Consider the following 23,961-nt stretch of genomic DNA (forward strand, 5'->3'; position numbering starts at 1 on the left):
TTGAACTCAAAAATTACTCTGTGTCCAGACTTACCTGTGTAGTTTGGAAAGTTGTAAGGCCTAGCATCCACTAGATATATAAAAGTTAAAAGTATTTTGCATATCAGAAAGATGAAATCTTTTTTGGATTTTATTGGGCATTTTTTTCCCTTCCTGTAGAAGGTGTAAAAATTAACTAAGTTGGGATATAGCTTTGAGATGCTCCCTCTCATGTAAGAACTGGTTTGTCTTGTATTGATTGTCCTTGATTGGCATGGACAATAGATATCTACACATATAAGTGAGTTAAAGAGTTTATCTGAGTGGACAGTATCAAAGTAATTCAGGTGTTTGTTTATTTTTACATCTTCTGCAGAAAGGGAAAAACAATGCCCATTAAAATCCAAAAACGATTTTATCTTTTTTGAGCACAAAAGGCATTTAACTTTCATTTATTTAGTGGATGCCAGGCCTTAAAACTTTCCAAACTTGACAGGTAAGTCTGTACACTGAGTAGTTTTAGAGATGAATATACGGCCATATCTGTCCATTTGTTAATATGATGAACCTTAATCATGTCTACAGTGAATATATGTGAAATATTCAAATCAATTAAATGTCATCAATTTAAAAGGCAAGTTAAATAGTTTTGTTAAAGAAATACTCTTTCGATTCACCTTTTAACATTTTGTAATGTATTATTTATTATTTACTTATGAATTTCTCTGTGCCGAGTGTGATCTATGTTCTAAAGTTTATAAGTATGAATGTTACAATTGGTTCAGAAAACAGGAACAGAGTTTATAGATCTATTGATTTAAACATTTTAAAACGGCATATCAATTCTTTTGGCCGTACAAAATCGTGCATCTATCTAAAAGAGCGTTAACATAAACGGTGACTAAGGTATAGAAATATCACCGTTCTCCTTCCGACATCAAGTACAACACCTGCCCATATATGATGCCAGTTTGCATGCATATGGCCGGCGTGATGTATAAATTCGCTGCTACTGGTCATAATGGGGAACTGCAGATCGAGAGAGTGTCACGATCTCTTCACAAGAACAGCTTTCCAACAACTCTTGAAGATCGTTGGTGGTCTTCTGCAAGACGACAATTATGTTTTTATCCAACATGTACTGACTCCCAGTATGCCCAATGTCCCGCCTTTTATCATTGTAGACCCCTACCAATGTAGCTTGTAAGATCTACCTATTGTCAGTATTGTTGCGATGTTCTAATTTAAACTATAGATGTAATACTTGATACTGAATGTTAGGAATACAACAATCAAACAATCATAATAGAACCTAAAGTTATCTCCCGCTGAAACATGGCTTAGAGTTCTTCCTCGTATAAACCAAACAAATATGGCATTTTAACGTAGTAAGGTGTAGTAATATAAACTATTATACTGGGATATAGAGACAACAGAGTCGCTCTAAACCATGTCTACTTTATTGTGATAAACCATTGCTATACCGTAGATACATTACCAAAGGTACACAGAAGATCATAGACACGTACATTTATACAAAGGTACATATGTTGAGGACATAAACAATCAAATATACAATGTAGAAACATAAACATTTAAAATTGTACTAGACAAATGAGGTAAAAGTCTGTGATAAAATTGTTTCGTAACCAAATAACAATTTTCTCAACACATGCTTTTAAACATCCATCTTTTGCAAAGGTGCACAGAATATATAATATAATATGAGGTGGTTTTCAAATCAAATTATCAATTCTTTTTCCTTTATTGTGTGTGGTCTTGTGAATGCAGACTTTCTTTCTCACAGTGTCTTTACCGGGAAAATACACGTCTACTTAATGGTTAAAAATCTTTGTTCTATGTATGCCAAGCGGTTTGCTAAAAGGTCAATTTTATCTGATGCTTGGTCCATTTTAGTACTGCTATCAACGTCAGTAGCAGACATTTTGCTAACATCTGCTGTCTTTGTTGTCAAGTTTTCCGTTTTTGGGGCTTTGAGATCTCTGTTGTTGCTGTTCATACACAAGCAAAAACTTATGAATTTGGGATTGCCACCGGGTTTTGAATTCACTTTTGTCAAATTTATTTACCACCGAAATCACTTTCTGTTTCAATATGTCTATTAAAAAGAATTGATAAGAAAAATTTAAGGTTACACACTTATACTGCAGTGCAAAAGAATCGTTTATCAAAAATATAAACAAGTCAGGAAAAAAAATACCTAACTTTTACATTAAGATTTCGATATAAACCAGCTTCTTTTAACTGTAATAAGAACACAAACGTATTGCAATTTCACAGGGCTAAGGTTTCAATAGTTCATTTAAAGCGAAGACAAACTGAACATATCGAAAAATACCGTTATCATTTAAATGCAGCATATGAACAGAGATGCAAGGAATTATGATTATTTTGGATAATAAACATGTGTTTGAGATGCTGCCAATGCAAACACCTACATGATCAATGGCAGTATGCATTTTTTCATTTAATCAAATAAAAAACATCAATCATTGTACATGTTTTATTCAATTTAGAATATAGCAAAGATCTCTCGATCAATGAAAGTGTAGTATTTGATGTCTCTTAATTGTATAGAATGAATGTAAAGCATGTGCTTAGTAGACATTTGCGAAAACTAGGTCTATACCTAGGATTACACTTTAGACTTATGATTGTAGGTAACAAAACAAGGGGTCATCTCAAAATACAAAAACATACCAAAAATACAGATAGAAAATAGCAAATGGTGTCTTATATATAAAAAAAAAAAAAAGAAGTCAGCAACACGTTAAAACTTTGTGTGTCCGAAGCGCTTTTCTGGATTTACAACCGGGATCGCACAAAGACGTATATTTGACGACAAGGATTAATAGGGAACGAACGAAGGTGTAGATAGATGTATGATATATATATATATAAATCATCAGCAGGAGTAATAGACTTTCCCCCCAAAACAGGGTACTTTTAGTGCAATGGTTAGTTTATTAAAACCAGCAGAAATATAGAGGATACACTACAAACTGTTTTATTCAAAATAGCAAAGTGGTTGTCTTTTTTGTTATGCCTGATTACAACTTTTTATCTGCAACTGCTGCCTTGTCGACCTAAAGAGATAGTGATTTTTTTTTATTCTTCTCGTCTGCTACACTTTTTGACTTTGTATCGCTAGCAATCAATTGAATAGATTTGCGTATAAAATTTGTGTTGAAATGAACAACGGCACAGTGAGAGATCACGGTCGGTCTTATGGGCTTGAACACCCCTTTTCTTGCCGTTCAATGCTTTTGAATAAGGACATATGTTCGGAACCCCCCTTTTATCTTGGGTTGGAATCCCCTTTTGAAATTGGCTGAATCGACCCCTGCACTTTATATCACAGTTTCATGAAAATAGTACCAGTCTCGGAACAGGGGTTAAAGCTCATGTTTCCAGTATATCAGTCCCACCCATGTTCATGGGGGAAATCATTGTCACCGCGAAAAAAGTCCATACTTCATGATTCTTAAGATCCCTATTAAAAACAATTACAAAAGAAAAACAACTTGGAACTCGTTTGTCATTTTTTTTTTTTTTTTTTTGCTGTTGAAAACATAGATAGCAAAGTTCTAACTAATAGACATAGGAAGATGTGGTATGAGTGCCAACGAGACAACTCTCCATCCAAATAACAATTTATAAAAGTAAACCATTATAGGTCAACGTACGGCCTTCAACACGGAGCCTTGGCTCACACCAAACAACAAGCTATATGTAAAGGGCCCCAAAATTACTAGTGTAAAACCATTCAAACGGGAAAACCAACGGTCTGTCTAATCTATATAAAAAAAAACGAGAAACGTAAATAAGCTATTAATCATGGTAAACATTTTCTAGGAGAATCTATATCCGACCTACAAAACGTTAAATGAGTATATATATCTTCAAGTTATGTAGTTAATTTCAGAGCGAGATAAATATATGTTTGCCTTAAAACAAGTTCTTGACTAGTTAGTCGTCACTGAGTTGACATTCGTCAAGAAAACACTTTATAAGGATAAAGACAATCAGTGATTTATTCAGACAGAGCCACAAGTATCTTTCATTCAACAGGGAGATACTACGTAGTATTGGAATCGTTAAGGTAACTAAATTTCTAAACTGTTTCTTTATTGAAACTATGGAGCAGTTATATCTACAATATAAAGGCCGAACATAACACGTCAAAGTCAGATTTCGAAAGAAATAGTTCATCAACTGAATTAAATTGTGGACATTATAAAGTGAAGGATAATAATAAGTAAAATGGGTGCTCCATGATTCTGTGTTAATATTTTTTAATCCGGTAAACTTCGGTAATAAAACGCGAAAGTAAATTAACAGGGAAAGTTGTCATCGAATGAAATAAACATGTAATATGTGTTTGTTAATCACATGTAATGGATTCGTAATGAACATACAAAATCGTGCATAGAGACCTTTTTCATTTTAGTTTAGCACTAAAGTGTAGTATCCATATGTCTTAATGAGACACTCAAGACTAAGTTCTTTATATTTAATATTGGAATGTAAAGACAACATGGACAATTCATAATTGTTTATACAAACCCAGGTCGACAAATCCATTTCTTTGTAATTCGACTTTCAATAGAGCTTCTATAAAGGAATGCCCTTTCCGATTGAATATTTTTTCTTCATTTTGATCTATTTTAAATGTACGCTTCAGACGAGTCTTATCATCCTCTCTCAAATTTCTACATGCTTCTTCTAAATAAGGCAACACTTGATCCATAACCTCCTCACCAGCTGTAAAAATATTAAATTTGTCATAATAATGTATATTCGGCACCATGTGACAAAAACTGCATATTTAAATACAGTAACTGCAACCCGTTATGTTTTGTTTATAGCTGACTAACGTACTTCTTTGATTTTATATTCCAATTCCCAACTTTTTTGTGTGTAGTTCCTTGTAGATATTATTTTGATTTGTAAGTTTGATATATTTTGTTCCTATACCCTTTTTTCTTTCGTCTTTAATATTTATAAATGAATCACCAATAGTACAAATCACCAATAGTACAAATCACCAATAGTACAAATCACCAATCGTTGGTGTAAATTGATTCAAAACTAAACGATGACTTACGTTGCTTATGTTTTCTCGTATTTTAGGCAAATACTTATCAATAGCATGAAGTAGAAATTCGTCGTTTGTTGAAAATACTTGCTCATGGATGCTGAGGGCTAGAAAGTATTTCAGTTCATCGCGTTCATATGCGATAACGCTATTGGAATGTTCTAAAACCTTAATTTGACATTCTTGCTGTCGAAGTAAAATGTCATATGATCCAAAATTTTGCTTTCTTACAACTATACACTGGGCTTCTAATAGTGACTGAATAACATTCACATCGTATCCTAGTTCCTTCACCTTTTCCAAACTATGTCGAAAATATGTGTGTGCACCTTGTATAGATATAGTATCAGCAAAGGTCTTCATCTTAGATTGAGCTATATTAAATAGAAACACTGCTACATATGTCAGTGAAGTAAATAAAGCATCTGTAAGTTTAAATTCGGCTTTAATTTCGTTAAGTTGGTACTGTTCTAATTGTTTTTGGAGAGCGGCATTTTTCTTGAAATAGTATTGTTGTGCTAAATTCATTTGAGGGTTCCGGTCACATGCTAAATTACAATACTCCAATAAATAAAAAAAAAAAACGGAGATGTGGTATGATTGCCAACAAGACAACTATAAAGCTTTAAAAAAAGTTTACTCCGCCATCAGATTGTTATCCCTATGTCACGCATTATTGAGTAGGACCTGCTTACCCTTCCGTAGCTTCTGAGATCACCCCCAGGTTTTAGTGGTGTTTGTGTTGCTTAGTCTTTAGTTTTCTATGTTGTGTCTTGTGCAGTATTTTTTGTCTGTTTTTTGTCTTTCTTTTTTAAGCCACGGCGTTGTCAGCTTATTTTCGATCTATATGGGAAAGCCAGTGACATTGAAGAGCTCCTTCCGGTGGTCACGCGGGAAAGGGGAGATAATCTAAAAATTTTGAGGTGGCGCTATAACCAGCGTGTAAACAAAAACATAGCCTGTGCTTCAGACAATAAATTTATTAAAACAACTAAACATCAATCAGTATTTGAGGTTAATTTTTCATTAGAATAGATTTTGTCACACGACTGCCAAAATAGGTATTAAAATAAGTGCTGCGTTACTGAAATATGATAAATCAAAAGACGTCCTCCGTAGATTTCCAAAAAACCGCGGGTAATCCCCCTGTTTGCTAGGAACTGACAAAAATGCATCCTAAAGCTTTTCATTGGTCGAGATATAAATAAATGTGACCCAGAAACATATGGGCACATGACTATGTATAGGACCGGATTCCCCGTCACTCTGAGTCTTGTTTACATAATAAATACTTCAACCGGAGGTCAAAATTCAACACTTTTCTAACGTTTTTGGAGTTATTTCGGCGCAAAATTAAGCAAATTATGTCATATTTAACAGTTTTTAACCACGAAACTGATTGAGACAATGAAGGGTGATGATGTTTCCAGGATTTTTAATATATTTTACTTAAAAATGATGATGGGTTGAAGGCTTTACACCGTCATTTGTTGATGTTTTTCATGTTGCTCAGACTGCTCAAACTCCTCGCAGTATTACATTTTCTATAGTTATTTAATTATGCTGCAGTGTGTAACAGATGTATGTAGTACATTGAAACTAGGTTAATCTATGAACGAATTTGTCCATATAAATGACTTCAGTTGTCTGGAAGTACCCCCCTTTTTTCCCCAACATTTCAAAAATTTCAGTTGAAGGGGTAAGTCAAAAGTTATTGTCTGGATAAAGATCCTATGCATGTGCAAAGTGTAAGAACTCAGTTAATCTTTGTTTTAAGCCATTTTTTGTAGGGTAATGGTTAGTCATTCTTTGATTCAGTAAATATTAATCTGAAATCAACTTGTCAATTAAAAAAAGTACCAATCAACAAATATTAATCTGATGCATCTATAATTTTCACTTAATTTTAAGTATTCGTTCTTGTTGTTTATATAAAAAAAAACTAAGCAAGTTGGAAGTTGACACTCACACATGTTTATAACTTGATGTCTGTCCTGTCCTTATCATGCATATCAAGCAACATGGTGTACACTAACCATTCATGTTTGAGTGTGTCTGGGCCGTGGGGCATGTTTAACTCTTGAGAACTTGAGATTAACATTCAATAGGAATGCACAATGCCTAGTACATCCAATATTTAATACATGTCAGAGCTAGATGACCATTTAAAGCATTAACAAAATGCTGTATCACTTCTAAGGTCTACTTTGAAATTGCCATATGAAAGTCTCACTCTGATTTTGGGGATCCTGTTTTGTTGCATTGAGGATGCAGGATCTATAGTTTAATCAGAATCATACCATTCCTATATCTGTGTGCTGATTTTTTTGCAATATAATACTTTTTCACACATTTTTCTCCATTCTTAAAAAGCACACAATTGCAATAATTTGCAAAATCATGTGATAACATATAGGAAAAGAGCACCAGGACATCTCAGTCCTAATACTACACAAGGAGCAGGATCTACTTACTCTTCCAGAACACCTGATATCAATTGTATGTTGTGGGTTCAAGTTGCTCAGTTTTCTTTTTTCTAATTTGAATATTAGTTTAGACTTTTCATCAAAAAAGTATGAAAAAAAGAGAGACTACTGAAAATGATTTATTTAGGTGCATGATAGGCCATTTGAGAGACCTCAAGGATACCTCACTATGTCTAGGAGAACTGAACGATTTTAAAACCTTTCTATTTCAGTCCTTCACACCTAATCAATCATTAAAGACCATCAAGTTTACTTTTTATATCTTTGATTTTTTTATGTCTCAAATACCAGAGGCGGATTTCGAGGGGACCAGGGGGCCCGGGCCCCCCTTTTTGGGAAAAAATTTGGTTGCTTATATAGGGAATCACTGAAGCGTGACGGGAGCGGGCCCCCTCTTAGGTCAGTCAGTGGGCCCCCACTTTTGAAAATTTCTGGATCCGCCACTGAATACTACAGTACATACATGTATATGCCTGATATCAGTGACGGATCCAGAACTTTTTCTAGGGGGCTGCTGACTGACTTAAGAGGAGCCCGCTCCAGTGATTCCCTATTTAATCAACCACAAAAGGGACCCCTATGAATATGCTAGATTTGCATCTATGAATCTCAGGTTTTTCAATGACAATAAGTTTTATTGTATTGCAACAGCATTATTGTCTCATGTACATTTACCCCACGTTATCAATATAAAATGGTTGAGTGTTTCACATTGTATATTTAAAAATATAAAAATGTTTAGAAATAAACGTTTATTAAATGATAAATAAATACAGTCATAAAAATAATGTTAAAATGAAACATACGTATAAAATATTTTAAATAATTTAAGAGTATTATTGTTAAAAAGTCCAAGTTAAAAGTAAAAGCAAGTCAAATAGTCCTCTGTCCCATACATGTAAATCCTCAAAATAGAAATCCTGCTCTTCTTATTCCTATTGTTATCTGAAAATATATAATATATGCAGATGATATCATCAAATGAAAATAATTTCTAACTTTTCTACAGTTGTTATATGAAATTATAATATATTTTAATTGTCTACAAATTTCTATGTGGTCCAAGAATGAGAAGGTTCACATTTAAATTGGAATTGAATGCTTTTTATTTGAATTTTACTAAAGGAAAACTAATCAGATGTGAATAATTGCCAATGAGACAACTATCCCAAAATACTCATTTGGAGTGGATATATAGACATTTTTTTTTGCTACATGAAAGCCTTTAAACATGAGAAAATCTCATAATGTATATACTATGATTGTTTTCAGATGTGTGTTATCATTTCATTTAAATTGAAATCTTTCTTTTTTTAATCTTAAATAATCAAAAGGAGGTTTATATGATTCAACAAAAATAAAGAAATTATTTTAGACTTTCGATGTAAATAATTGATATATTTTTACTGACTTTATATTGTATGTCAAAGAAGGAGGTGGGGGATGTTGCAGGGGTCCTGATCCCAAAATCCCGGGGTAAAAACATGATCTTCTGAGGTCCCAAATTAAAAAAAAAATCACGAAAGAAAATCCTGAGCTTAAAAACACCCAATCCAAACGTCCCGAAAAAGTCCTGCCCTCCATCAAGAAAAGTTAATAATGATATACAGCAACACAAATTTTCTATTTATTTATTCATTTACTTCAATATCTTAAATCCATCAACATACATATATAATTACATATCAATCTTTTTTATAGGTATATTAAATAATGTTTAAATAAAGTACTACTTAATATGCAACATTAAATTATCTTACATGTATCTGTTATTTAAAAGGTAACTTTTCATTCAATCATTCATATCTTAAATTCTTCATACCAGTAATAGATATTAAATGTATCCACCACCAATAAAACCTGGCCACAACACCTAGCCAATACTCAATGTGGCAATAAAATTCAACAATAAATCACATAATTTGTTGTTTTTTTTTGCATGGAAGGAGGGACAGAATTTATACTGTCCTACTGGTTAATATTTCATATACCTGAAATCTTAAAAAGATATTTTACATAGATATAGGAAGATGTGGTGTTAGTGCCAATGAGACAACTCTCCATCCAAATAACAAATTATAAAAGTAAACCAATATAGGTCAATGTACGGCCTTCAACACGGAGCCTTGGCTCACACCGAACAACAAGCTAAAAAGGGCCCTAAAATTACTACTGTAAAACCATTCAAATGGGAAATGCCTATATGCACTATTCAGCAAAAATAATAGTTCTGTTGTTCAGATAAACAAGGGTCTGGATGGGGTGTTTTCCATTACTTTATCATTTATTCTTTACGCTCATTTGTCTCTAACTTTTTTTTATACTTTTTGTCCATCATTTCTCTTTTCTCAATATATAAATTAGCACATCAATAGTTCAAATAATATTATGACGTCTGGCTAGGATATTTTATAATTTTTTTCTGGGATGCGTAGGAAGGCGTCCTAGATAAAAAATAAAATAGCCTTGTCAGACGTCATATTATTTTGACTAGCATGTCATTTGCTCTATTCCTTATTACAGTCAATTTTCTCTATTCTTTGTTCCTTTAGTCATAGTTCTCCAATTTTTTTTATACTTTTAGCCATAGTTCCCAGTGGCGGATCCAGGGATAGGGTTCCGGGATTGGAATTTCCCCTTTTTATGGACAATCAATGCATTTGAAAGGGGACATTTAGTTGGAACCCCCCTTTATCCTGGGTAGGGAACCCCTTTTCAAAATGGCTGTATCCACCCCTGGTTCCCTATTTTGTGAACCCTCACCCTGTACTATCTGTAAGAAATGATGGATAGAGGTTTAGGATAAAATTAAACTATACTTATGTAGTTGTTATATTTTTCCTATAATTTTATTTTGTTTGTTTTAGTTTTTGTCACACACTTTTTGGGTTCAAAAATACTAATATAAAACCATTTAATTAACCTTTATACTATTCGAGACAACCAAACAAATCAGCACAAATGCTTAACACAACCGTAATAATTTAATTAAAATTATAAAGCTAACATTGACATGCCAAAATTCAAGTTTTAATCAAAATTGAAGTCTCGGGCCGAGAAAGGGGCGTTTATTTCGTGTGGTCTGGGGGAATTTAATGGATTTCAGCATCCTAAAAGAGGCAAACATATAGCCATAACCCGATCTGATCAATGAATTATGTTATGGATAATGTTGATATCTTTCTACTAACCATTAAAAGTAATAATAGTAGGATTTCGTGAGCTCAGAAACCTTAATCTGTTGAAAAATGGCGTCGATTTATGTGCTTCCTTTTCGCAGCCTCAGTTACAATTTTACAAGGAGTGATGGGTATTTATGCAAATATTTAGGGACTCCTATCATCATAGATACTATTTTTCGTCATTTTATATTTAAATAGCCAATAGGATGCGAATGTGTCAGTTATTTTCAAAAGCGGAAAACACCCGCCATATTTTTATCTTCCAAAATAACAACGTGTCTTGCCAGTTTCAGATGTTTGTTTCTTGTAAAATAAAATCTCCTAAGAAGAAAATATAGCATAGTCACCTGTAAAACTTACCTATATAACTAATTAATGATGAAATGACACAAGTTTAATTGTCTTTAATAGTAAATTTCTTGAAAAATCACACGTACACGATGTAAACAAATTACCGAGATGGCGCGATACTGTCGCCGTCTATGTAAAAATCGCGATTGTCGCCCTTGATTTTTTGGCCGTTACGTCATATGGAAGGAGACGCAGAACTGATCTGTGGCTTTTGTTTGAATGTCCTTCTGGTATCGGCCGCCACTCTTTTATCCAAAAAGGGCATGACAAAGTTTGTTTGCTTATGAATAAAACGGATGTCTGCTAAGTCAAACATTTAATTTGCCTCTCTCTTTGACGTTGGTCTGACAAGTAGTAAAATTGTAGCCAAAGTTGGACGTCAGTTTGTTTTTTCACGGGAAGCACTAGTATGCATTCGAAGTCACATTCGGCCATAAGGTGTAGGTGCAGAACGTATCACAATATCTGACCGTAAAATATCTTTTTTCGAAACCCTTGCAACAAGTATATGAGGGGACTGTTCGTGTCCCGTTGCAGGGCAAACGTTCAGGCATAAGCAATAATGCCACAATATTCTAGCATTAGTTCAAATGTATCGTCTTTTATGCTGGTACAATTAATTTAGACCCCTGATGTCTTTGTATCTATTATCGTTTTTGTTAATTTTATCTCGTCCTACTCGTAGATGTACTATTTGAGATTTTAAGGAAACAATAATCAAACAGGGACTTTCTATACTAACGGGACTGGTCACTTATAACGATGTCTATACAAATTATCAAACTGATCTCGGCCGTAGCTGATGTCGCGTGACTTTATAGCACATCATTTCACATTTACGAAGTGTTCTTCATAACTATATGTTCAGGTTTAACAAAAAATCGTTTTTATGAAATTTTATACATTTTGTCATTGCAAAATGTTGCTTTTTTAACAGATTTCTCAAATCGTTTTTTAGATATTGATCTTTGAACTTTGAGGTATTTGTTCGTTGAATTTTCAGTAGCCGCCATGGCTCTTGTTTGATATGGAAACCATTTAACACAACTGGAATGTTTTTTAAAACGATACGTCTAAGTTTAAAAATTCATCAAAATCTTATTTTTTTTGGTCATCGTAAATGGCTATTAATCAGATTTTATATTAACAACTAATAATAATTATATAATTACAATGATCTGTGAAATCCGCAAATAACTACTAGCATCGTTTATCAGAGATACGAAACTAAGTTTATTGTTGACAGGGGCGTAGCTAGGCCAAAATGATGTGTACGCAATGCCGGGGAAAGAGGTCATACGGCGAGGGGTCTGGAGGCCGTGAGCGGCCCCCAGAAGCTCTAGAGTAAATGGTGCAAAATCCTGCATTCTCACGATTTCATGGGACTGAAAATGACCTCACAGAAATCTTATTTTCATCAGTAACAAGTCAACTTTTGAAAATAATTAAATTTGAAAAAAAAAAATTAGAGAAAAAAACCTTCTAATGTGTAGTGGGTAGAGCTTATTTATATATTAGGTAACAATTAAAATATATAGTGCCACCACCATTTATTTTAATTGCTACCTAATCAGTTTCAACCCACTATACATTCACTGAGAAAATCCAAATTTCTAAGCCTTGAAGCACAGGGGCTTGTTACAATTGCCGGGTTTACTATCCATACGAACCCCTAAAAAAACACAAGGGAGGAAGCTCATTTGCGACAATGCTTCAAATTATTGCTGTTAAATTTTTCTAAGACTTTCACTTACTTTGTGACCTGGATAAATCTGTTCCCACTTGAATTATCTCTTCAATGACATATATTTATTACCTTAAGTAACCTCTATAACTATTGTAATCCTTAAAACAAACTCGACATTTCTGAAATAGAACGAATCGAGGCCCTAGATTTGAAAATGAAAGTACTAAAGCGACACCTACCGGAAAATATATTTTCGGCACTCTCGGGTGGTACCATAAATGTTATGTTTTTCGGAAGTCTTTTGTATTTTAGATTTCAATAATGTAAAAATTGGCGGGAATTTTTAGGTACACACTGTCTTTCATCTTCATATTGTGGTAAACTCCCGAGAGAGCCAAAAATATATTTTCCGGTAGGTGTCGCTTTTGTACTTTCATTTTCAAATCTAGGGCCTCGATTCGTTCTATTTCAGAAATGTCGAGTTTGTTTTAAGGATTACAATAGTTATAGAGGTTACTTAAGGTAATAAATATATGTCATTGAAGAGATAATTCAAGTGGGAACAGATTTATCCAGGTCACAAAGTAAGTGAAAGTCTTAGAAAAATTTTACAGCAATAATTTGAAGCATTGTCGCAAATGAGCTTCCTCCCTTGTGTTTTTTTAGGGGTTCGTATGGATAGTAAACCCGGCAATTGTAACAAGCCCCTGTGCTTGAAGGGTATTTTTTTTTTATTGAGAAAATACATAAGTAAATCGAAGCACATTTCTCTGTTTTATTTTATAAGAGAACAAGAAGTCTTTCTTTTAGATTTTAATTCTCAAAGTTAGTTCCGAAAGTCAATGACCATTTCCTTTCCAGTATCCAAAACCGTGTCTGTTGAACTTTGTTTTTCGTGGTATACATGTGCAATGGAACAAGCCCAGATAAACGAATGGATTTCATTGTATTTCTTTAGTCGTCTCGTGGTACTGAAAGAGTGTTCTATCGTTGTCGTTCAGACCGACATACATGCATATTATATGTTAAGTATTTTAAAGATTCCCGGGTATAAATCCTTGTTTATAACATCATAGTTTGGAAAACTTTAACTATACTTTTGTATATAAATACTTTTGAAGGCACAAAATCTACAAGGAAAAGCTTCAAAACTAAATCTGAGTTCTTTTTATCAACTTCCAAAAACGATTGCTTAATTTTTACAAAGCAAGGAAAACAAGCACTTTAAATTTTGCACATGGATAATAAGCACTTTTAATCTCGAGACACGTATACTGAAATGAACGAGGCACCCATCTTGCACGACCGAACATAAATTAAAAAAGTAAAAATCACGTTGATCGTTAAAAAAAAAAGGCGAATATAGGTTGCAAAAATTTTACCCTTATATATATTAATAGAACATCACGTTTTATTTCATCAGTCATTTTGAAATCTTCAGAAAAGATTTCAGGGTAAGGATGCATAGTAGACGCACTTATTGTATTCTGAAAACCCGAGGACTCAGCTATTTTAATTGTGTGCACCCGCAGCACAATCACGATGCTGGTCCCGAAAATGTAAAGAGAAAACTAGTTTCCGGAACGGAATATAGTTACAAAGTGACTATTAACATATTTTTATAACACTTTATAATTAATTCTATTACTTAAGTTTTATTCTAACTAGATTTACCATAATTTTATTTTTGTCAAATTTTCGATGTGTACGCAACTGCGTTTTTGCGTACGGGTTGCTACGCGCCTGGTTGAGTGGTAGCTTTAAACAGGCGGCTTAGTAATCAGTTAAAATCAATAGAGACGAGTACTAGTCCCGTTAGTATAGAAAGTCCCTGAATCAAACAATCAATATAAAACGTATGAAATTTTAGTTTAAGATAGCAACGTGTGAGTATCTCGAATTCTAATATGACGTTCTTCTTGAGCTTTGGGTACAAAGCCATGTTCTAATTCGAATAGAACATGGGCTGCACGTGATTGACGTCACAATAGACATTGCAACGTCAGATGAATTTTGAACAACGCCAGAGATCAAAATGGACATTTTTTATGGTGTTGCTCGCTAGGAAATTAAATAAAAACATTCTAAAAGTAAGTTTAAATGTTTTTGTTCTTTTTAATTGATAAACTGTTGTTTCTATAACGTTTTTGTTCATCAAATCAAAATGGCGACATTTCGAGCGTCTAATATAGGTCCGCTTCGAAGTACAAAAGATCAAAATATTCCTATTAGAATCGAAATAATTCTATCATGCCATGCTCTATGCTCATTTTAACATGGGTAGGCATTTAAGATATTAACAAACATAATGCCTAACCATGTTAAAATGAGCATAGAGCATGGCATGAAAGAATTATTTCTTAAATAGGTTTATTTGTGTACACATTTGGTTATAGTGACAGTCTATGCATGCAAAAGATATTCTTAAATCTGATATGTCAATGGGGATCTCAAGTCTCTCATTTTGATATTGCATTCTTTGTACATCTATATGAATGTGCTGGTATCAACTTGTATGCTACTACAAAGTATAAGGAATCAAGCATTGCTTCATGACATATCATCTGAATTCTAGATCGGGGAATAGTTTTCTCATTTCCACATCTTCTCATTTTTATATCGATACTTGAAATTATTGCACTCATTCTTGGACGTACATTAAATATGTCTCTCAATACTACTTCTAAAATAATGTCGAATTTTCGATTGTATAGTTCTCCCTTATATTTACTGCAAGGGTAATCGAATCAGTACATTTCGTTTATGTTTGCACATATTTGAATTTGTAGTCCATCATATCAAACGTAAAATATGTTTAAACTCAATCTAGTTTAAACCCACCACATTGTGTATGTGCCTGTCCTACATATAAGTAAGGAACCTGTTATCCAATGGGTGTCGTTTTTTTGCTGTATATCATATGTGTTATTCGTTTATTGCTTTGTACAAAAATCAGTCTGTTAGTTTTTCTCGTTTGAATGGTTTTACATTTGTCATTTCATGGACTTTTATAACTGACTATGTTGTATTGGTTTTGCTTATTGTTGAAGACCGTACGGTGACCTACCGTATAGTTATCAATTTCTATGACATTGGTTCTCTGGTGGAGAGTTGTTTCATAGGCTATCACACCACATTTTCTTCTTCTTATATTAAGGAACAAACACCAGTTAAGACAAGACAACAAAACAACAATTTGTGTCATTGATGAGAGCAATGAATTTGCTTTCAACATATTTTAATAGACATGATAGAGACAAAAATAAAATAACAATTTGAAATTACATTCATTTTGATAATTGTATAAGCACATAAGTATTCATATCATTAATTGATTCATCATACTATTTTTTCATATCGGTATATACAGGTCTGGTCTGGAGCAGACCTGTCCTCAGGACTGGTCAAAAGCAGACTTGTCCACAGGTCTGGTCTGGAGCAGACCCATCGATAGGTCTGCAGCAGTCATAAAAAAGCGGACCGTAGGTCTGGTCCACCGTAGACGAAGTTAACTTGCTGGTCTGCTTAAAAATTCTCAAGTTAACTTATAAAGCAGTCAACAAGTTAACTCTAAGTTAACTTTTGTCAAGGTTAGGACTGCACCCATCTGTATATATTATATGACAGCAATTTTCATTTTAAATATAACAATCAAAATACACATTAGGGTTGATGTAAATAATAGATGGCATTTTTGAAAAGCTGTTTTAAAAGATTGTTTTTAATACCAGCAATCATTGTCAAAATTTTGCACTTTCATAAAAGCGCAACATCTGATATAAAAGCATTATAAAAAAAACCACATAGCTAAGAATTTTACATGATTTTATATGGTAAAAAATTGTTTTATCAGTACAGTATTCAAGTCTCACTTAACATGACTTTAAAAAATTAAAATAAAATGATAAAAAAGAAATTTTCAAATAATCTATTGATAGTTTTAATCATTAACAATACCGAATACAAGTTTAGTGTATCATGACGGCTTCCGCTCACCATCATAACATATACGCATAAAAAAGAAGATAAAGAGTATCACAAAGCAGACAAGCATAGTCTTATCTTGGTATCACATTGCAAATATCATTTTTTTTAACAAATAAACAAGTGTATATTGCTGTTCATAATTTAAAACTTTTATACTAAATTATCAAGGGCAACCGTATTCACTGTAAAGTGATTCAATATTGACCCCATACAACTTCTAATTCCTTTTCAGCAGATTCGACCGTTTGAGTAGTTTCTGACTAATCCAACAATAAACCTAAACAATTCAGCACAATGTTTTGAGTAGTTTTTGAATATCAGGTCTAACATTGACACCATGAAATTTCCATTCTAATGCACTAAAATCTGCTACTTCTATTAGTTCTTTCTGGTAATCCTTGTGGTCTTCTGTTTCTTTCGTTCTAAAAAAAGAATGTTTGAAAGCATTGTCAGAAATATATTCTCAAATTAATTTTACAGTGTAGTAACAATAAACTTAAAGAGGCAAAAACAAGAACGACTTTACATACTGTCTCCATAAAGGCAAGACAAAACCAACAACAAGGTTACCCTTTCGGAGCACCTGAGATCACTGCTTATTTTTTGGTGTGTTAGTGTTGGTCTGTCTTTAGTTTTCTAAGTTGTGTTTCATAGATGTTTATGCCACACCTAGGATAGTAGAGGGGCATTATGTTTTCTGGTCTGGGCCTCCGTTCGTCCGTCCGTCCGTTCGTCCGTCCGCTCCAGGTTAAAGTTTTTGGTCAAGGTAGTTTTTGAAGACGTTGAAGTCTAATCAACTTGAAACTTAGTACACATTTTCCTTATGATGTGATCTTTCTAATTTTAATTCCAAATTAAAGTTTTGACCCTAATTTCACGGTCCACTGAACATAGAAAATGATAGTGCGAGTAGGGCATCCGTGTACTTGGGACACATTCTTGTTTTATCTTTTCACAGTTTTCAATTTTTCCATTAGTTCTTAAATTCGTTTTTGACTAGTTGATTTGAATAATCCTGCAGTATCTTCTGCTTCTCCTAAAACTTGTTTATCATTGCAAAAGCAAAAGATTTTAGTCAAAAATGAAAAGGTTTGATTTATAAAAATAACACAAATTACACATATCGTTTTTTACAGATTATCATGGCTATAGATATCAAAACACAAGTTCGACAAAACTTAATGAAAGAAACCACAAACATTTTACTAAATTTCATATCCCATCTTCCTCAATACGCAGAATACTTACACATATTGTGGATAAAGCAATCTTTCTGCTAAAGCTGACATTTTTGCGAATAAGTCTGAGTTTATATCTTCACCTTCCTTTATTTCTAAGAGTTCACAAATGTATTGATAATGTTCATGATTTAATGTATCTACTAGCACATTCTTCAAGGCTTTCTCCAATTCCTACAATTAAAGGAAAGAACAAATCAAAAAATGAAGCACAGAAACAATATTAATATGTTTATTGCAACCTTGACAAGTTGTAATTTAACACAATTATACTGCTTAAAAAACGATCTGTAGATAATTAATTGCTACCTCATATTCACATTTTAAGTAGAGCATCATAATAGAATTAAAAAAAACTGTTTTTTATACAAAAATATTTCGATATCCTATTGTTAACAAGCCACAATTTTCAAATGGTACACTGATTGTGTTTTCCTTACTACCAGTGGCAAATAGTTCATTAATATTTTCGACGAAATTCAAATGATATCCTGGTGAGTATTCTGTGCTTAACATCTCTAGAAGGTTATTTTCATAATATACTGTAACATTGACAAATTTTTTTGTCCCACTATGGGTGTAATATTTGCCGCTGAACATTAATTTATTGTTATCATTATCATAATAGTAACAACTCACCTTATAATGCATTGGTTTAGTTACAGCACCAACTGTTTGTCTATAAACGTTATCATACAAATGCTGGCGTCTCTTCGTAATTTTACAATACTTTACGATGTATTGCTTAGGGGTCATTGCTAACAATATAATTTGAATACTATCAAAATGTTGTTCAATATAAACAATATCAGCCAATACTTGTGTTAAATACTTTACAGAAGATTTATGCAATAGTTCTATTGATCTTGCAGATTTCTCTTACGTTATTTTTCTCTTTTTTATCGGAGTATAATAAACATAATATTTTTATTTGACCGTTTGGGTCACAATCAGATTTTATATACGCAAGGTCGAATATGCTTAACTATTGAGGGACATCTTATACGACCGAACTCCAGCTTTTATCTGATTGTCTATCTACTGAGTTTTATAGTTTTAGTTGTTGTCTCTTGTTTACAAGGGAACAAATCAGAGAGTGTGAAGCATTATCAGACAGTCACTGTTTTAGTCGTAGCTGTTCTGACCGCTTCAAATATCATATGCGAGGAGGTCGAATCTGTGCAACGTCATTTACACGGAAGTTGGTTTTATAAATTGGCTCATTGTGTATGTGCTTGTATATTTTGTTTATATCTACTGGTCATTATTGGTTTCTTTTATTTGGTTTTCTTCGTTTTGTTTTATTTTTTCCTCAAATTCTTTTCTTTTGATATTTTTACGGCAGTTTTACAAATCGTCAAATATCTATTATCTTCTTTACATTTCACATATAGCATTTTTATGTAATACAGAAAACAATTTTACAACAGTCTTGTTCAAAAAGTTATTTGTATAATTTGAATTAAGTGTAACGTTCAGTGAACACATTTCATGCATATTTAGGACAGAAATCGATTGATTAATTGTTGTTTGTATATGTCCAGTGAAGAATATGTCATAGATGTTCCGTAAAATCAGGACGAGGGAAGTCGTAAAAATCATAGTTATCCTTTGTCAACCCTAGTTGTAATGAAATTGTTTTGGAAAGTATTTAAGACGCTCTGCATTCAAGGTTTTCTAAATTCGCTTTTAGTTTTTTAAAGTATCCGAAATCATTTTTGACATATACATTTGTACACTACATGTTGATTTATTTCTTTTTCCCTCGACTTACTTTCTAGCTCTTTCATATCCATGGGTAATGTAAACCTACTGGACTGTTGTGACAGAGCTAGCCTGCCTGTTATCTTCACCGGTTTGTTCGTATGTTTCTGAAAATAAGAGTGTGTTTTGTGAAATACACATTTTCAACAGAAAGTTCAACGGAATTATCCTTTAATTCTGCTCCAACAATAGTAATGCAAAACAAGGAGAGGTTCTTATTGAAAAGAAAACATTAAAACGAATGATAATTGATACCAAGATAAACTTCATACACATTTATTACAAACTCTTCCAAGTCAGTTTATGTTTGCAATATCGTGGATGCTGTATCATAAATCAAAATAGATTTATTTTCTTGTAAGACTTGACTTGAAAATTTCACTTTTTAACTTGTATTTCAAGCAAATACTTTGTTTCCTGATACATTGTACGTTACACATGCATAAACTGAATACAAATAATGTATATACCTTCGGGGATTCTTCTGGACTAGTCATATCTGATACCATAAGTTCGAACTTCTTTAAATGGTCTGTCAATGCGTCATTAAACAAACTCTGAAATGTAACATATGGACAATTTAAAAAAAAAGCAAACAAATCAACACTTTTTTCACAATTTCGTAACGAAAACTTATTGCTGTCTTATATGTCATAGTTATTTGAGATCTTCAACACATTTAGGGAAAATCCTTATTCAGTTCATCTACATACGACATCTATAGCACCGGTTTTATCAGAATTCTTTCTTAGAAGACGGCCAAGCCTTATAATGTACATTTAAGCAAATCAATTAGAATATCGTGTATATAAAGCATACATTGTCCATCAATATCACTGTTAAATTTAATACAGAAACAAGACAATCACCAAGTTTAAATTTCAATTATTGCATTACAATTCATGAATCTATGATATCTATCAATCGTTGTTATTCGTCAATGTCTTTTCCGATTTGTATAAAGAGTATCCCCATTCCGTGCCCTATCAAATCAACAAACTACATTTTTTATAATTGAAATGTGTAAAGATTGCAAATCATTTTATAAGAATAAAACTTTTCTTACATCATCTTCTACTTTAGGTTTTTCAGTTTTCGGAATAGCAAACTTTTCCGGTTTGTTTTTCTCTTTCTTTTGTTTTGACGCTGGTTCTTTAAATTCAGGCAAGGATGGTTCTGGCAGATTAACTATGATTGGTTCTTTTCTGGAAATAAAAAGAAATAATAAAATCTTTAGCATACAAATTCAAAGAAACATGTCCATGATGGAGGCCTCGATGGTCGAGTGGTCTAAGTAGATACACAGCTACTTCACAAGCCTTTCAATACTGAGGACTCGGGTTATGAGTTGGAACATAGCGCGTGACAGGTGTGTTCGTTTTGTTATATCTGATGCAATCTGTTGTCCCTTTTATTAACATGTATGAAGAAAAGGACACACTTTATCAAAATACATGACAATTTTACGTGTTTTGTAAATACTGCAGTTATTGCAATCATGTGCTCCAGACTTTGGAGATAACAGTATTAACATTTCCTACGCCATACTTGCGTTTCGTCCACAACAAACTCACTCTCTGTGACACATAAATGATGCGATACATAGAAACAAAATCATTAAAATTTATGAAATTATTCAGTTCTTATATATCTAAATCTATTTTTAGCACAGCATACATGTAATAATTACCTTAACGAAGATGCATTTTCACAGTCCTTTTTAACGGTTAAAATCTAGATCTAATTTTCATATTTCAATACTTTACAATATTGTCTTTTCCTAGTAGTAAGATCAAAACATAAAATAACAAATTCTTTAAAATACGTGTTTATTTTAACAATTCATTTGTCAAAAGTTAATATATTGGTTCAATAAGGGCATAAACTTTACTTTAATGTATTGTCCGGAATATTGACAAAGCTTATGTCAATATTCAAATATAACTCTCAAAAATATCATTGACCCTGTTCAAATTGAATATATCCAATATTTTCTCTATTGCTGTCTCAATTGGTATAAAAGTGGAGTGCATTTAAATTTTACCTACGGGGTTTAACAATTTTCGAATCTTATAAACATAAAATCAATCGGATGAAAAAGTTAAATTAAAATTTAATGCGAATTCCTTACAGTTATATCGTTTATGTCTTACGTATGTCCAATTTTTAAAATAGATTTACATTTAAAGTAGGACGTACGTAAATGTCTTGATTATGTTTTCAATATGTGGATCATATACTGTAATTGTCAGGGGACGACTTTATTTGTCCCTCTTTTGGTAGGGGGCAGGATAATTTTTGTTGTGGATTGACATTAGTCTGTACATGTATCTATAGATACGCATGCTTATAGTATTTCGCGGAAGGTTCCAATTTCCTCCCGTCTTATGCAAGGTTATTTATTTTCAGCTGTCAGCTGTGATCAGGCCAGGATACTCTTTTATGTATTATGATATTTCCTTTAATTTTCAAGAAATATTTGCTACTGAATGTGAAGCAGCCATTAATTAGTCGCATACTGTCTTTTTCAAAAAGAACCTCGTACATAAGCTACACAAAAAAAATAAGGAGCCCCAAATAGCAGATATGCCCAGTTGTCAGGGGCAAATTTAGGACTTTTCAAAGGGGGGCGTAATGCAAAAAAAAAAATGATATAAAATCAAACAATTGATTTTCAGACGAATGTATGCTAAAAATATGGTTTCTTATTTAAAAAAGGAGGGGATGGGAGAGGGTACACCCTCCCTCTTCACTCATCTGAATCGGCAACTGGTTGTTATAGTAGGTTGTTTAATACTGATGGACCTCTATCATATAATCTGAGCAGATTTACATAGTTCTAAAATATGCGTATCAAAACAAAAACAATGAAAATTGAAAAAATTGAAATTTAAATAAATTTACTAGCCTCCTCTGCAGACATAAATCCCTCTTTATAATGATATTGTTGTATAAGTATTTGCATTTTTAATATCCAGCATGGTGTAAATGAAAAACTATGAATTGAAAAGTGCATCGATATTACAATGGCTTGTAGAATATGTCAATTCATTGAATTCGTGTCAGTTATCATTTATGAATTTTAATAAAGCGATATTCTTTATTTGCATTTATGATCAAGTGAGATAATTCACACAGGTAAAATCATTTGAAATCAATAAATCAATTGATAAGAGAAATATGTAAAATATTGTCAGAAACGTCATATTTTATTTAACTTTTCGGGGGTGCACATGGATCCCCGAAATTTGATTGGAGTTTGCATTGTTCAGTCATTAGCGTTTCTCTCGTACTGTTTTAATGATTGGTAATGGTCTTTTATTTTGTACGGTTAGTTCTTTTCAGCATGCACTTTGTCGATCAGTCTTCAAATTATTATGTTGGTGCTACCATTAATTATCCCCCCTTTTCCAACCGAAACTCAGTTGATATATATTTCTATTTATATCTTTCAAAACTTTCAGCATCAGCACCTATATATTTGATCCTAATCTACCGTTTTAAAAAAGAAAACATTTCTAATAAGAATTTTAAGAAAGTTGATTTTCCGCATGGAATAGATCATTATGAATGTCATATGAAATATTACCAGAATATGATAAATGCGTATGAGTGAACTGTCAATATAGTTATATTTGTTTTCTTTTATATTGTCTTTATATTTGAAAATAAACCACTCGAAATAATATATAAAAAAATATAAGAACCTACCATAAATCCGGGTACATTTGAAAATGTCTCAGTTTGATAGATATTTTCTTTCTTATCTTAATTTACATAGCTTTGGAATAATCCTCCCCTGACATGACATTTCCATTTTATAACATGTACAAAGTTCTGTCAACGTTTGAAATAACAAGATCAATATTTGAATGTGCGACGCTCTACAATGTTAATATTTAATTTTGTACTCGATCAAAGATCCAAAGAAGAAAAGTGAGGGTTATCTTACCTAAAATGATACTAAGTTATATTTCTTAAAAAAAATGTAATTTTTTATCTCCATTTTTTTATTACATTTTCTGGACTAGTAGAAAAAAATAGGTTTTAGTTTCTTTGATTCCAAATTGATAAAAAAAAAATTGTTTTGACTGATATTTATTTAGACGTTTTCTTCTTTGGATTTGTATATTTATAAATCAAGCAATACTTTTCATTGGTAGAATAA

The 23,961-nt window shown here is 32.5% G+C and overlaps 1 protein-coding gene across 42 annotated transcripts in view; it reads right to left on the bottom strand.

The window, feature by feature from the left end:
* Positions 1-16,648: 16,648 nt before the first annotated feature.
* LOC139527951 (uncharacterized) overlaps positions 16,649-23,961 on the bottom strand; it is a 104,017-nt gene continuing 96,704 nt past the window's right edge. For all 42 annotated transcript variants that reach the window (XM_071323681.1, XM_071323676.1, XM_071323654.1 and 39 more), the window contains 6 exons: positions 20,860-20,998; positions 20,264-20,350; positions 19,804-19,900; positions 18,669-18,787; positions 18,040-18,203; positions 16,649-17,213 (listed from right to left, as the gene is read on the bottom strand). In XM_071323681.1, coding sequence (XP_071179782.1) covers positions 17,078-17,213; positions 18,040-18,203; positions 18,669-18,787; positions 19,804-19,900; positions 20,264-20,350; positions 20,860-20,998 — 742 coding nt within the window. In that variant the 3' untranslated portion in view covers positions 16,649-17,077. The remainder of the gene's footprint in view (positions 17,214-18,039; positions 18,204-18,668; positions 18,788-19,803; positions 19,901-20,263; positions 20,351-20,859; positions 20,999-23,961) is intronic.

The sequence above is a fragment of the Mytilus edulis genome, chromosome 6 (genome assembly GCF_963676685.1).
Source record: "Mytilus edulis chromosome 6, xbMytEdul2.2, whole genome shotgun sequence".
Classification (NCBI taxonomy): domain Eukaryota; kingdom Metazoa; phylum Mollusca; class Bivalvia; order Mytilida; family Mytilidae; genus Mytilus; species Mytilus edulis.